Genomic DNA, 13,093 nt, shown 5'->3' with positions numbered 1-13,093 from the left:
CGGCTATCATCATTTCGATGATGTCATAGTTTCTAGGATCAAGGAACTACTTCAATGAGTTTGTGTTTTTGTCTGTCCGTTGGTTGACCCAGTCGTGCTGTCGGGTCGCAGCAAGAAGGGACCAGGTTCGAATCCTATCTGTAGCGTGTCTGTGTGGGCTTTCTCCGGGTTCTATTCCTCTCTTGTGGAGATGAGATGAGATGCTTTGCTGTTAAGGAAAGGAAGGCGTGCCTCAGGGAGGTTGGAGTTGCATTAAAGACTAAACAACGTCCACTTAGTGCTTTTACTCAAAACGACCTTCACAAGACGCATGTCATCACCTGGTCCCGGTTCCTCATCCTGGACCTGTCAGGCTGGCCTGTAGTTAAAAGCTGGAGTAATGATGAGCACTAATATAACATGCAAACAACTGTGATGTAACGTTATGTGTTAAAGGCAATGCAACAAATCTGACTTTCCGGCCTCCTCTTTGTCCTTCCACACCCAGAACCGAGATAATTACTTTCATGAACTGACTGGAAATGCTAAACATGGGTTCATATTCAAGATGTGACACGGCCAACATTTCCTCTTCAGCTGTGTGTATACACATGATATACACACATGCAGTATATAAATATACATACAAATACCCACCCGGCATTACTCCCAGTGATCACCTGAAAGAAAACTCATCTCCCTTCCCTGCCCGACATTCACAGACCCGGTTGACCTCAGCAGTTTCCATTCGCCGTGTGTGTGTGTGTGTGTTTGCTTCATAACACACCCACCAGAGCCGAATGTGGACCGCCGGGCATTCATCCGGAAGGAATTCTGCAGCAGAGGCCTATTTTTAATCCGAGAAGCAGTTTGTGGCACATGAAGATGCAGAATGTGAGCGTGACGCTTCGCTGCTTCCTGTGAGACTAAAACGGCTGCTCTGCCTCGCTAGTCTTTGTGGGGGTCGGCGGGAGGCGCCTTTTAACACGCGTGATCTCGCCTGGGGTGATGTGGACGCTCTCTAGGACACCAGAATGGGTCTAATGCACACAGATCATCATCGTCATCGTCATCGTCATCATCTGTCCGACAGTCATTGGCTGCATGCCTGACAGGAGACGGTGATGAAGAGACTCAAGTAATATTCGACTCAGTGGAGAGGAAATGAGCCAACAACATGTTCAATCATTTTTAAAGACATCGTTGCACAAACTTCATCTCTCCCGGTACCAGCTTCTGCTCGGCCGTCAAACCCGTCCTGTTTGGTTTCCGGCAGTCTGGGTCTCTTGCCTCTGTCCCCGGATGTTTTAGCTCAATTTCAACCTATCGATCCAGTTTCTGTCCAGATCATTGCGTTTCTGTCGTCCCGTGAATCTGATTCCATTATTGCATGTCACAGCGGTGGGACATGCACAGAGACAGAGATATCAATCGCCTTCTGAACTGATTGATCAAAGAGGAGGATGACATGCAAACCAGAGAGAGAGAGAGAGAGAGATGATGTAACACAATGCATAAAGAAGCTCTTGTTTCCCCAGACAGCAGTAAACTGAACAAGGGAAAGCTCAAGGATGATACGCAGCGTCAGGAAGCATTGATCCGTGCTCTGTTCATCACAAACAAACTAACAGATGCAAACAAAAGAAGTGAAGAAGAAGAAGAAGAACTCACCATCACTGACTTTCTGTTATAATAAAACTGTGAGATGGATTATAATCCTTTCCCCTTTATGCTCTGTTGGAGACTTGTAATGTAATGACGTCACACTCTGATTCAGATGGATGCGCAGAAGAATATAAAAAGAAATATACTGTATATATGTGGTACTATTCTCCAAATATTTAATACATCAGCATCAAATAAGCGCCTGGATAGCAGGAAATGACGAATGACAGGCCACGACGCACAGGCGGAGCGACAATAACGCGATTATTCCACGGTGCTTGTTTACGGACCGACGCACCGACGGTCACTAATATTGCGTCACGATATCTGACGAGGCTCGTTGAATGAGGCCGCTTCATTTCGTAGGATGTTTTCACTGACATCCGGTAAAAACAACATCCCATGACGTTTGGGATGTCAGGAGGCTGTGAACGCGTCTCACTCTCATCCTGCTGCTCGACAGCATCTTTTCATCATAAACGCTCTGGAGCAACATTCACGTGATTTCACGCCAAATGACAAGAGGCGGAATAAAATTAATAAATACTACATACCGTTGAGAGAAAAGTGTCGCTTCCGCTTCATGTGGATGGACATCCGATGGTGGCTGCAGCAGAGACTCGCCCTGACTCCCTCTGACACATCGAGACGTAATACCGACAGTGGAAGCAGCACCTCCTGCCTCCGAGAGGGGGCGCTGCCGGTACACACCAACCCATAAACATCGACTCACTCAGCTAATAATTATGGGATGTCTATGCACCAACTGCATGTCTTTAAAAATAAAAAATAAATGTAGATTTTACATTTCAAAATGTTTCAAATGTTGTAAAAAATAAATTAATGATGGTTACGAAATATTAGGCTGACATTAAAAAAAGATCACATTTAAATTAAAGTAATTATAGAAAAGCTGGAATTGTAAATACCAACATTTGTAATGATCATTCAAATTTATGAGACACAGAGTGATTTTTTTTTTTTACAAATTTACTTTGTAGTAATTCTGAGCGTGTGTGCGTGATTCACGAGAATCGGCGATAATGAGCCTGCAGAAAGTGGGAAGACAGAAAAGCGCAACAGTATATTGCGTTTACGTCACTGCTGTCAGACAGGTGCGACCGGCTGCCTCTAGATGTCGCACTCGGCCTCCAATCTTGAGGCGAAAAGTCATCTAGAATTCGCTTTTCAGTATTTTTTAGTCAAAGTCTGTTCGTCCATCGGTACCGTGGAGATTCCAGATTTAAACCAAACATTAAAATTCAACTTCCAAACCGCAAATAAGAGTGTTTATTCGTGTTTTCCCCAGTCCTGTTAATTACTATTAATTAATTGACCTGTTTCCCCTTGAGAAATAATCACAGTTTATGCCTCTAAATTCTTTATTTTTAGTTGGAATTAATTCATAAAGCTGAAAATAAATTCAGTCAGAGGTTTGACATTATAGTCAATGCAGAACAAGTAGAAGAAGGAATACTTAAAGAAAAAGTTTTATTCAAAAAAAATATGTTTCGGTTGTTCCACATTGTACTGAAGGCCACCCTGTATCTGTGGAATAAATAAATAGGAATAAGACGTGGATTAAGCCTTCAAGTTTAACTTGAAACTTGTGTCGCTGGGGAAACTGGTGCCACCGAAACCTAAAGAGTCGCCCCTGAATGGCCCTCGCCCCACCCTTTTTACCTGCGTCGGGTGGCGCCCAATGAGAGAAACGCTCGGTGCCGCGCCCAGCCTGTATCGGAACTTTGAGACGCGCGCAGGTAGATCACAGGTGTGCTGCGCGCCAGCGTGAAGGAGGCTCATCCGGACGCGCAACAGTGATCTCAGCAGTAACGTAGATTAAACTGGATAGTCAGAGAAGATGCCAGAGAATTAAAGGTGTTAACCTTTGGAGAAGAAACGCCTCTTTAACACGCTGAAGTTGGATGATCTCACAATGGAGTCACGCTGTGCCAGACAAACGGCAGCTCTTCTTGTTGTATTTTTATTTTTAAGTCTTCTCTCTGGCTCCAAGGGAGAAATTCCACCCGAACCTGAGGGCAGCGTCACTATTTTGCCCCCGATTCACCCTGACAATGGCCCCCAAGCGTTTCCAGACGCAGAGAAGGCTAATTTGCCCGTCTTTACAATGGATTACTCAAGAATACAGATCCCGTTTGAGATCACCCTGTGGGTGCTGCTGGCGTCATTCGCTAAGATTGGTGAGTGACTGTTGCACAGGGGCTTCCGTAAACTCTTATTTACCACCATCAAAGCTGTTTTTCCAACTTCCGCCCTGCTGCCTCCCTCAGGTTTCCATGTCTACCACAAGATCACCTACTGGGTGCCAGAGTCCTGCCTCCTGATCAGCATTGGGCTAATTGTGGGCGCCATCATGCACTCCGTCCACGAGGAGCCCCCTGCTGTGCTCACCAGCAACGTCTTCTTCCTCTACATGCTGCCCCCCATCGTCCTGGACTCGGGCTACTTCATGCCCACCAGGCCGTTCTTTGAGAACTTTGGCACGGTCCGTTCTGAGCCGGCAGCCATGCAGTCATCGGGGGGGGTGCAGCTGTGCAACGCGTTCAGACGACGCCCTTCCCTTTGTGATTGCAGGTGCTGTGGTTTGCAGTGGTGGGGACTCTCTGGAACAGCATCGGCATCGGCATGTCTTTGTTTGCCATATGCCAGATAGAGGCGTTCGGCGTGCAGGACATCAACCTGCAGGAGAACCTCCTGTTCGCCACCATCATCTCGGCCGTGGACCCCGTGGCCGTCCTCAGCGTGTTTGAGGACGTGTCCGTCAACGAGCAGCTCTACATCGTGGTGTTTGGGGAATGCCTCTTCAACGACGCCGTCACTGTGGTGAGTGGGCGGACGCAGGTGTTCGGTTAGCCGTGGGCCGCTGCTTGTTGTGAAAACACCGAGCCGAGCTTACTGGGTCAAATGTGGTTATTCTCCCAAAAAACCTTGACGTCAGTGTTTTGCTCCACAAATGAGATTCAAGGCCGGAGATCCTCGTTTAGATGATCCCGACTCCACCTTCCATCAGGCTGCGTTTGGGGCCCATAATTTAACCCAGGTAACGGTAGATCCAGTATTGTGCCATCTGAAGCTTTTTAATGCTCTCTCTAGGCTCAGGTTTCTCCAGATGCGGTAATATCTCTTTTCTGGGTTGGTTGCGTGTTTGAGGACATAAGGTGTGATATCTGGTAGGTGGAAAGACTGTCAAAGAGATAAATTACTTCAAAATGGAGGTAAAGGAATGTGGTTTGACATATAAAACCGACGTGTCCACAGATCTGAGCCTCGTATCCATGGGAGATTGTTTGCTTAGATGTTGCCAAACCAGTTTCTGAGATTACCATTGCATTTGGCCATATGGGAGGACAAGGGAGCGCGCGCGCACACACACACACACACACACACACACACACACACACACCATCATCATCATATGCTTGGTTTGAAGTGAGCTCATACTCAAATTTCCCTATTCACCCTGCAGCTATTGTGCTCTAACACTCTTCCCCACCCCGCTACATGAGTCTGCTTTTACCACCGATGGTGACCCTTTTGTTTCGTGCGCAGTAGCAGAGCTGAAAAGCGAAGACAAATATTTACTCAGGAGAGCGGGAAGGCTTCGGCGTGGTCTATAGAGAGAGCCTCCCATTAAAAATACAAAATATTTGATGAGATATTTGTGCCTGACGGTCGCTCCAACGCTGGGATATTCTCAAAATGCAAATTTAAAAACAAGGACGTATTTTTGCCTTTGTCTGCACACGGAAAACAGGACCGTTTCCTGTTTTCCTCTCGGTGGTTTAAGAACGCTGGTGTCTGATAAGCTTTCAGTTTCTGCATTTTCCCTTGTTGAAACGAATCCTTTGAAAACACCAGAAGCAACAATGAAAGGCGGCGATGACGCGCTCCCTCATTCATTCGAGTCCCTACAGCCCATCCTGCCGCTGTCGAGGGTCAGATCTGAGAATAAACGCACGTGAACGCTAACTCCTTTAGCCTTCATAAAAAAAAACATTCCAGTTGTTTACTTGAAAACGAGGAGGAACAGTATCACAGATGAGCCTGTGAATTCTCTCAGTATTGAGAGACCGATTGTTTTTGGTCTATTCATGGGATGTATTGACTCAGAGCAAACACACAATGTTACCAGCCGTGTTCTCCAAATGAGCCGCGCATCCTTACAACATATTAAAATGTGTTGGTACCCGTAAACATGAGAACCTTTTCACAGATTTTAATTAGATGCAGTTGGCCTTGTGCAGAGAGTGAGCATTAAACATGTTCTTATGGTATATTGCTTTGAAATGTATTTGCAGCCGATCTCGTCCTCCTCGACCCCACAAGGAAAAACGTGTTGATTGTTGGCAGGAAAAGAACGTAAAGGAACAAACGCTCATTTTCTGTGCGTCACTAAGCAAACAGCGCTGAGTAAATCACCACTATTAGCGGCTGCAGCCCCCGCTCGACCCATGACCCCCCCCCCCAGGATGCTGTTTGAGTCTTTGCATTCATGCGAGCCTTCATCCCTGTGTCCTCCAGGTGTTGTACAACATGTTCAACTTCGTGGCGGAGATGCCGGTGGTGGGGCCGGTGGATGTTTTCCTCGGGGTGGCGAGGTTCTTCGTGGTCGGGTTCGGAGGGATGGGCTTCGGCATCTTGTTTGGCTTCGTGGCGGCCTTCACCACCAGATTCACCTCCAGGGTCCGTGAAATAGAGCCGCTCTTCATCTTCATGTACAGCTACCTGGCCTACCTGGTGGCCGAACTCTTTGCCATCTCGTCCATCATGGCGTGAGTAGATGTTGGCGTGCCTCCGGGGTGCAGTAAGAACCCAGCGGCAGCACTCGTGCTTTGTTTCTCCGCAGCATCGTGACCTGCGCCCTGACCATGAAGTACTACGTAGAGGAAAATGTTTCCCAGCGTTCTTGCACCACCATCCGCCACGTGGTCAAGATGGTCGGCTCCATCTCGGAGACGCTCATCTTCTTTTTCCTGGGAGTCGTCACCTTGACGACGGAACACGAATGGAACTGGGGCTACATCCTGTTCACGCTGCTCTTCGCCTTCGTATGGAGAGGGCTGGGTAAGGATGGCGCTGCTGGGGGTGGTTACAGGCTTCAGGTGAAGGTCAGCGCGCTTTGCAGATGTTAATTTAGGGCGTAGTCGGAGGCGAAAGTGGCTTAAAAACAGAGTCAGAGTGAATCAAAATAGAAACTAGCGTAAAGGTTAATTTGATTTTATTTAATTTGATTGACAGTTTATATAAAGATAACATGCTAAAAAGTAACGGTGACTTTTCTTTTCTTTTTTTAACTCTCTCAGGCGTCCTGGTGCTGACTCAGATCATTAACCCTTTCCGCACCATCCCATTTAATGCAAAAGATCAGTTTGGTCTGGCCTATGGTGGCCTGCGAGGGGCAATTTCGTTTGCCCTTGCCTTCACTCTTCCTGATAACATCGGCCGCAAACAACTCTTTGTCACTGCCACTATTGCTATCATCCTCTTTACTGTGTTTCTTCAGGTAAGAACTGTAGTACCGTATATATATATATATATTCTCTTTATAACATGTGGATGTGTTGAGCTCTACCATCCACGGATTGACTTTTCTTTTGAAAGGCATTATAAAACGTCCTTTGATTCTGCCTGCGCTCAGACTCTGTCCTCTTTCTCTTCCCCGCAGGGCATCAGCATTCGCCCTTTGATCGAATACATCAATGTCCGCAGGACCAACCGCAACCTTGACACCATTAACGTTGAGATCCACTGCAGGGTAGGCCACATCCTGGTCGTGCTGAACAACGGAAGGCCTTTGCGCACGGTAACATTGCCTCCCTTTGCTCTCAGCTCATGGAACACACCATCGCTGGCATCGAGGACCTGTGTGGACAGTGGAGCCACTTCTACTGGAAGGACAAGTAAGAGCTTCCTCTCTCCCGTCTGTTCATCACAAATGTGCTTTTTTTTTTGCACGTGACCGTTTATCAGTAAAATGTACAGCGCTCGCTTCAAACGCTCTGGAGTTTCACACCATGAATGGAAGAGCGCTGCAGGCTTTTGGTTCCTGAGCCCTCAGCGTCCCGCTTTGTGTTTTTGCGTGACCGCTGTTCGCTCTCGCACTGCGTGGGAATGGAACTGACAATTAGTTGCATGTTGTGCCGTCACCACTTCCTCTTCGGCCTGTATTTTAATCTGACGGTTTGAATTGCATTAACGACTGACGTGACTCACTTTGGGTTCTGTACTAAAGTACCTGAGGCAAATTTGGCTATTAACCTTGCTCCCAGCTATCGTTTAAAACTTTGAAATAACACTAATAAAAACAATATTGAAAGTAATAAAGCCTTTCAATCTCTGAGGGAGAATACTGTAAGTATTTTCTTACTATAACTATTTTTCATTGAAATGTAAAAATGATTTTAATTTGGTCTGAATAGATTTACTGTCGCTCTAAATCCACAATATGTCGTAGACCCAGTGATGTCCTGTATTATTGAGCCAATCAGCGTTTACTCCATAATGAATAATATAACTCTATATCTGACTGTGTACAGGCTTTATTGTGTACTTCAACCACAGCATACAAGTACTGTCTATCGGGATGTAATTGTTCATGTGTGGGGTGTGAAATGATCCCACGCCAGACTTTTAAAGCCATGAAATGAAAACACGTATTTTTTTAGAGTCATGTGTGATGTATACACAGACAAAATATAAAGCATTCATATTGTGTATTTGTTTGAGTAATAGTACACACACTCTGCCTTTAGGGTTTCTGAATCTGAATAAAACCTGGCAAAAAAACATAACCTCCTTGGCGGATGTAACTTGATTTAAAGATGACATCTCGTCTGTATGTACAGATCTCTGTGTCGAATACAGCTGGACCTGCAGGAGAAGCTTAAAGATGTTTCTCCTCTCATCCAAGAGTTTTCTTCAGATCTGACCGGCTAACGGAGAGTTCCGCATATTTAATCTAGTGGGAGTGGTCCAGAAAAACTAGCGCACTATAGAAACTGTGACATAACGACCTCGATCACTCCCACTAGGTTAAAAATGGGAAACTCCCCACCAGCCGCGGCCGAGAGGAGAAACGTCTTCAGGCTTTTCCTGGAAGTCCAGCTGACTTTATTCAGCCCGGAGTTCTAACATGGCCCGGATAACTGAGACCCTTCAGACATACTGAGCTCACCCACATGAATACCGTGAGATAAAAGCATCCCTGAATAAAGTCTAACATGTTGAACTGGATTAAAGTGAAAGAAAAGTACGTCTAAAGGTGCCTGGTCCCACCCAGGACAAACAGTGTGTGTGTGTGTGTGTGTGTGACTCATCTGAAACATGACACACACCTTGACCAAGTGAGTGGAAATTAGTTCAGCAGCTTTGGTGTCATTTTGGAAAATGTCCAACATCCTAACTGCGGTGTTTAGGAAAGATGTAAAAAATAAATATTGTGTCCACCTCTTTACCCAGATCCAGAATATAATGAGAAATGCGTTTCACACAAAGCAACCTGTTATAAATACGCTTTCTCTCCACCCAAGATTCATGAAGTTCAACAATCGGGTCCTCCGGAGGATCCTGATTCGAGACAATCGGGCCGAGTCCAGTATCGTGGCTCTGTATAAGAAGCTGGAACTGCAGAACGCCATGGAGATCCTGGACACGGTGTCTGGAGACATCAGTGCTGCTCCGTCCATCGTGTCCCTCTAGTAGGAACCCTTAATCGTGTCTCTGTCAATAACGCCGCCTCTTCGCTGTCAGAGATATTCTGTCTTGATGTCCATTTTTGCTCTGTGTTTTAGTGAGGAGAAGAAGAACTCGGCTAAACCAAAGAAGAAATTCATGGCTTCCGACCTGAAGAACATGCACGACATCCTGTCGAAGAACATGTACAATATCAGGCAGCGGGTGAGACGCCAAATAATCTGGTGGACTAATAATACTACACATCTGGGGTTACTTTTCAGATTATAATTTTACATTAAAACATCTATGATAATCTTATAAAATACACATCTTGTTAAATACTAAACTAGGCTGCAATAATAAATTGAGTAATCAATTGGTTGTTTGTGAGTCAACTAGTTGGCAACTGATTTGATCGGGGATCAATTGTTTCGTCATCTTAATTGTGAGAATTTCTTGCTCTCATAGTAAATTTGTATTTTTTGAAGAAAAACAATTCATATTGGGCTCTTGGAAATTAGGAAGAACATTACGTATTTATTAGTGATAATAGGTAAACAAATCATTTAATCATAATTCCTATATGATATAGTTGGCAGAAATATCAATTCCTAGAATAAGTATTAATTGTATACATAAAACATTTAAGTTGGTATTGAGGAACAAATTTTGCAGCTCCATTGAATGCAATGTTACCAAAAAATGTAAAAGTGATCCATAATCCAGGATCTCTTTGGGATTATCACCCAAATCATGATCATCTGTTCCTGGTATCCCAAAATATCCTGAAAATGTCATCAAGATCCGTCCCTAACGTTTTGCGTTACGTTGCTAACAGACAGACAAAGGGAACATGTGCTTTAGTTCAGGGGCAGATAAATGGTCTGATTAGGGAGACGGTGCCTCTTTTTAATTCTCAACCCTCTGGCCTCATGTCTGGTTCCTGCTGGCTCCGAATCTCTGATCATGTTCACCACAAGTTCTCTACATATAAACGGCAACGTAAAAACAACTGTCAGTTTAGAGTGGCTGCGTTCTAGTGGCTGCGCGGTCAGAACCACGCAGTCGGAACCACGCCGACAGTGATGCGTGTACGAGGACAGATCCCTGCTGCTCTGGCAGGCGTGGCCGGTTTTGGTAGCGTAATCTGATCTTGTGATTTACCTGCCTCTTCGTCTCTGTCACCTCCACGGTCAGTGGGGATTACGGACACAGACTGTGAGGCAGTGGTGCCACCTATTGGGTGACCCTGAGCTGAAGTGATCTCCGAGTGGCCTAATGTCTTCGTAATGCTTCTTTTCTTTTTCTATCCAGACGGTGGCGTTCACAAGTAAGCACGCCCTTCCCAATGACAAACACAGCAAAGAGATATTGATCCGGCGCCACGCCAGCATCCGTCGAAGCATCCGACCTGGCAGCTTTCAGACCTCGGTGAGCAGGAAACCGACAATATTTCTGGATTTTTATGCTGATAAATGGAGAGAATCAAATCAAATGGCAGCTTCATCATTCTCGGTTCGTTCCCATGTTTCTCCTCAGGCGGTGCCCAAATCTCACAAGTACTTCTCTCTTCCTGCTGGGAAAAGTCTGGACTCGAGGTTTCCTCCTGAGAGACTGAGCTTTACAGGTAAAGTCGTGCACCTTGTCTCCAGATCTAGCAGCACGGCATTCATTGTCTTTGCATTACGTCCTCATTCACGGCTCTAATAGGGTGAAGCGCACTGATGTTGGTGACTTGACCTCTATTTGACCTCAGGAGTTTCACATATTCATCGTTGATATGTGAAAACAGTTCAGGACAGACATTTATGTCTAATAGTTTAGTTTATACGAGGAACATTTTATACATTCTTATCACACTTTGCATTTAGCGCGAATCAGAAAATGTTGGCATGCTAAGACTCAAAGCAAAAATGGAAAACACAATAGACGTTACAGTTCCTGGACACCAACACAGTTGTGGTTCCAGTGTTAGCATGCTAATGTTGCATTTAGAAATAAAGCATGACAGCTGCAGCATCCAGCCTCCATCCATCCTTTAGTTTCTCGAGCAGATCTTAAATACTATTTAGGTTTTTTTCCCTGCCAATTCTATGCAGATATATTGGATTTTTTTTTTGGCCCATTTGGGAACTGTAGTTTTTGTTATTTCTGGATAGTTACAAGTTGAACTTTTGGTTAATGGGGTCTATCTCAGGTGAGAGTTCGGTAACAGGATTTTGGCATTCTTCATTCTGCGGCGGAGAGTCCCGAGTATTTCATGGTCATTTTCTCCGGTCCCAGATGGTCAGGAGACGATGTCGGAGGCGGCCTACCCTTCCAGACCCGCTCGCTTCCAGCAGCCTCCACGCTCCTCCTCCAGAGCCATGATGCCTCTGCACAGGCTGGACACCTTGAAGGAGGCGCCCTCTGTCGATATGCTGGATGAACGTGCCGAGGAAGCCAGAGGCCGGGCGGGGCCCAGCCTGCCTCGAGCGACGTCCTCCTCCAGTGATTCCCGCCTACCTGCTCCTCGACGTCACCCCCATTCCTCCGTTAACAATGACAGCCGCTCAGGTCAGAACTTAAGAGATGGAAATCGTGAAGCAGAAGACGAAGAGGAGCCGCAACCTTCATCGGCATCTCCAGCTTGGGCTGCTGAACCGAGAAGCCCCTCAGCGCAAAACCCTCTGCTGAGGCGACCGAAGTGGAACCCGAAAAAGAAGTGAAAGTGTCCCTGGGCTCCTTGTGAGCAGCCGGACTGCTACACTGAGGACCATTAGCTTCATATTGGAGGTGAGACCCCTCAGAATGAGCCAGGATGGGACAGTCAGAAGGGCGCTATAGTGAAGCGGTTTTAGGACGGTCAACAAGGCGTGACTCGCTTGTCACCGCACCATCGTGCTCTGTGAGGTACTCCTTTAGGATTTTTAAATATATATTTGTGTGCAATTTTTTATTTTATTGCCTATAGTGTGTTGTATGACTGACAAGTTTTTTTTATATAGACAGTATCAGCTATTGGAGTGAAGTAATAGTACACTGTACTATGTACGTTAAGGAACTGAAATCTGGGCCAACTTCATTTTCATGTTTTGTAATAAATCTAAATGTTGCTCTTATCAGACATTCTCAATGAAACCGTGGACAAAACGTGGATTTACACAAGACGTTGCATAGACACAGGTTCAGGAACACGCGATATTTACAATGCATTCTGGGTAGATTGAATGCTGTTCCCATCCATCATGAGACGTACGCAGGACACACTCGGTAGCGCTGGATGCAAACTGTTTGATGCACGACTCAAAGCCCCAGACGCTCATAAAAAATGCTGCCGTTTATTCGTTTTGACTTTCTGGCATGAATCTTGGAACTTTCTGACTTTTTCCATGTCAAGGACACGATACTTAAAAAAACAAACCTCTTAAATGGACCCTAAGATAAATTACATTTCTTAGCTGAGAATCAATGAGGGGAAAAAACAAACATACAATTTGAACATGTGCTCAACATTACGCACCGAAGCTGTGGCGGTGGATTGTCACTTTTTGTTCTTACACACTTTTTCCCACAACTATTACACGCTACAAATCTCTAAAGTCATTCGGAACTCAGATAACTGAAGAAGCTTCTTGGATGAGAGGTGAAACTTCTTCAGTCAAACTAGAACGAGTCCAGTTGATTCACTTTCGCTCTTTGTGAACGAGGGTAAACATTTTCTCATATTCCACCGTGTACAAGTACAACCATTTATGTAGCAGTGTGATCTACC

The 13,093-nt window shown here is 45.5% G+C and overlaps 1 protein-coding gene across 1 annotated transcript; it reads left to right on the top strand.

The window, feature by feature from the left end:
* The first annotated feature begins 3,580 nt into the window (after positions 1-3,580).
* slc9a2 (solute carrier family 9 member 2) lies at positions 3,581-12,047 on the top strand. The gene is made up of 13 exons (XM_068745944.1): positions 3,581-3,845; positions 3,936-4,150; positions 4,240-4,488; positions 6,187-6,437; positions 6,512-6,729; positions 6,969-7,168; positions 7,331-7,420; positions 7,495-7,565; positions 9,195-9,362; positions 9,456-9,561; positions 10,654-10,770; positions 10,879-10,966; positions 11,623-12,047. The coding sequence occupies exons 1-13, from the start codon at positions 3,581-3,583 to the stop codon at positions 12,045-12,047; spliced, it is 2,463 nt and encodes an 820-aa protein (XP_068602045.1).
* Positions 12,048-13,093: the final 1,046 nt, after the last annotated feature.

The sequence above is a fragment of the Brachionichthys hirsutus genome, chromosome 12 (assembly GCF_040956055.1).
Source record: "Brachionichthys hirsutus isolate HB-005 chromosome 12, CSIRO-AGI_Bhir_v1, whole genome shotgun sequence".
NCBI classification, from domain to species: domain Eukaryota; kingdom Metazoa; phylum Chordata; class Actinopteri; order Lophiiformes; family Brachionichthyidae; genus Brachionichthys; species Brachionichthys hirsutus.
This window is presented reverse-complemented; position numbering and strand designations above follow the sequence as displayed.

Excerpts from the sequence above, each read along its gene's own strand:
- slc9a2 (XM_068745944.1), top strand. The coding sequence starts at position 3,581 with ATGGAGTCACGCTGTGCCAGACAAACGGCAGCTCTTCTTGTTGTATTT. Across the intron at positions 4,151-4,239 it reads TCTTTGAGAACTTTGGCACG|GTGCTGTGGTTTGCAGTGGT; the intron begins GTCCGTTCTGAG and ends TTGTGATTGCAG. Across the intron at positions 4,489-6,186 it reads TCAACGACGCCGTCACTGTG|GTGTTGTACAACATGTTCAA; the intron begins GTGAGTGGGCGG and ends TGTGTCCTCCAG.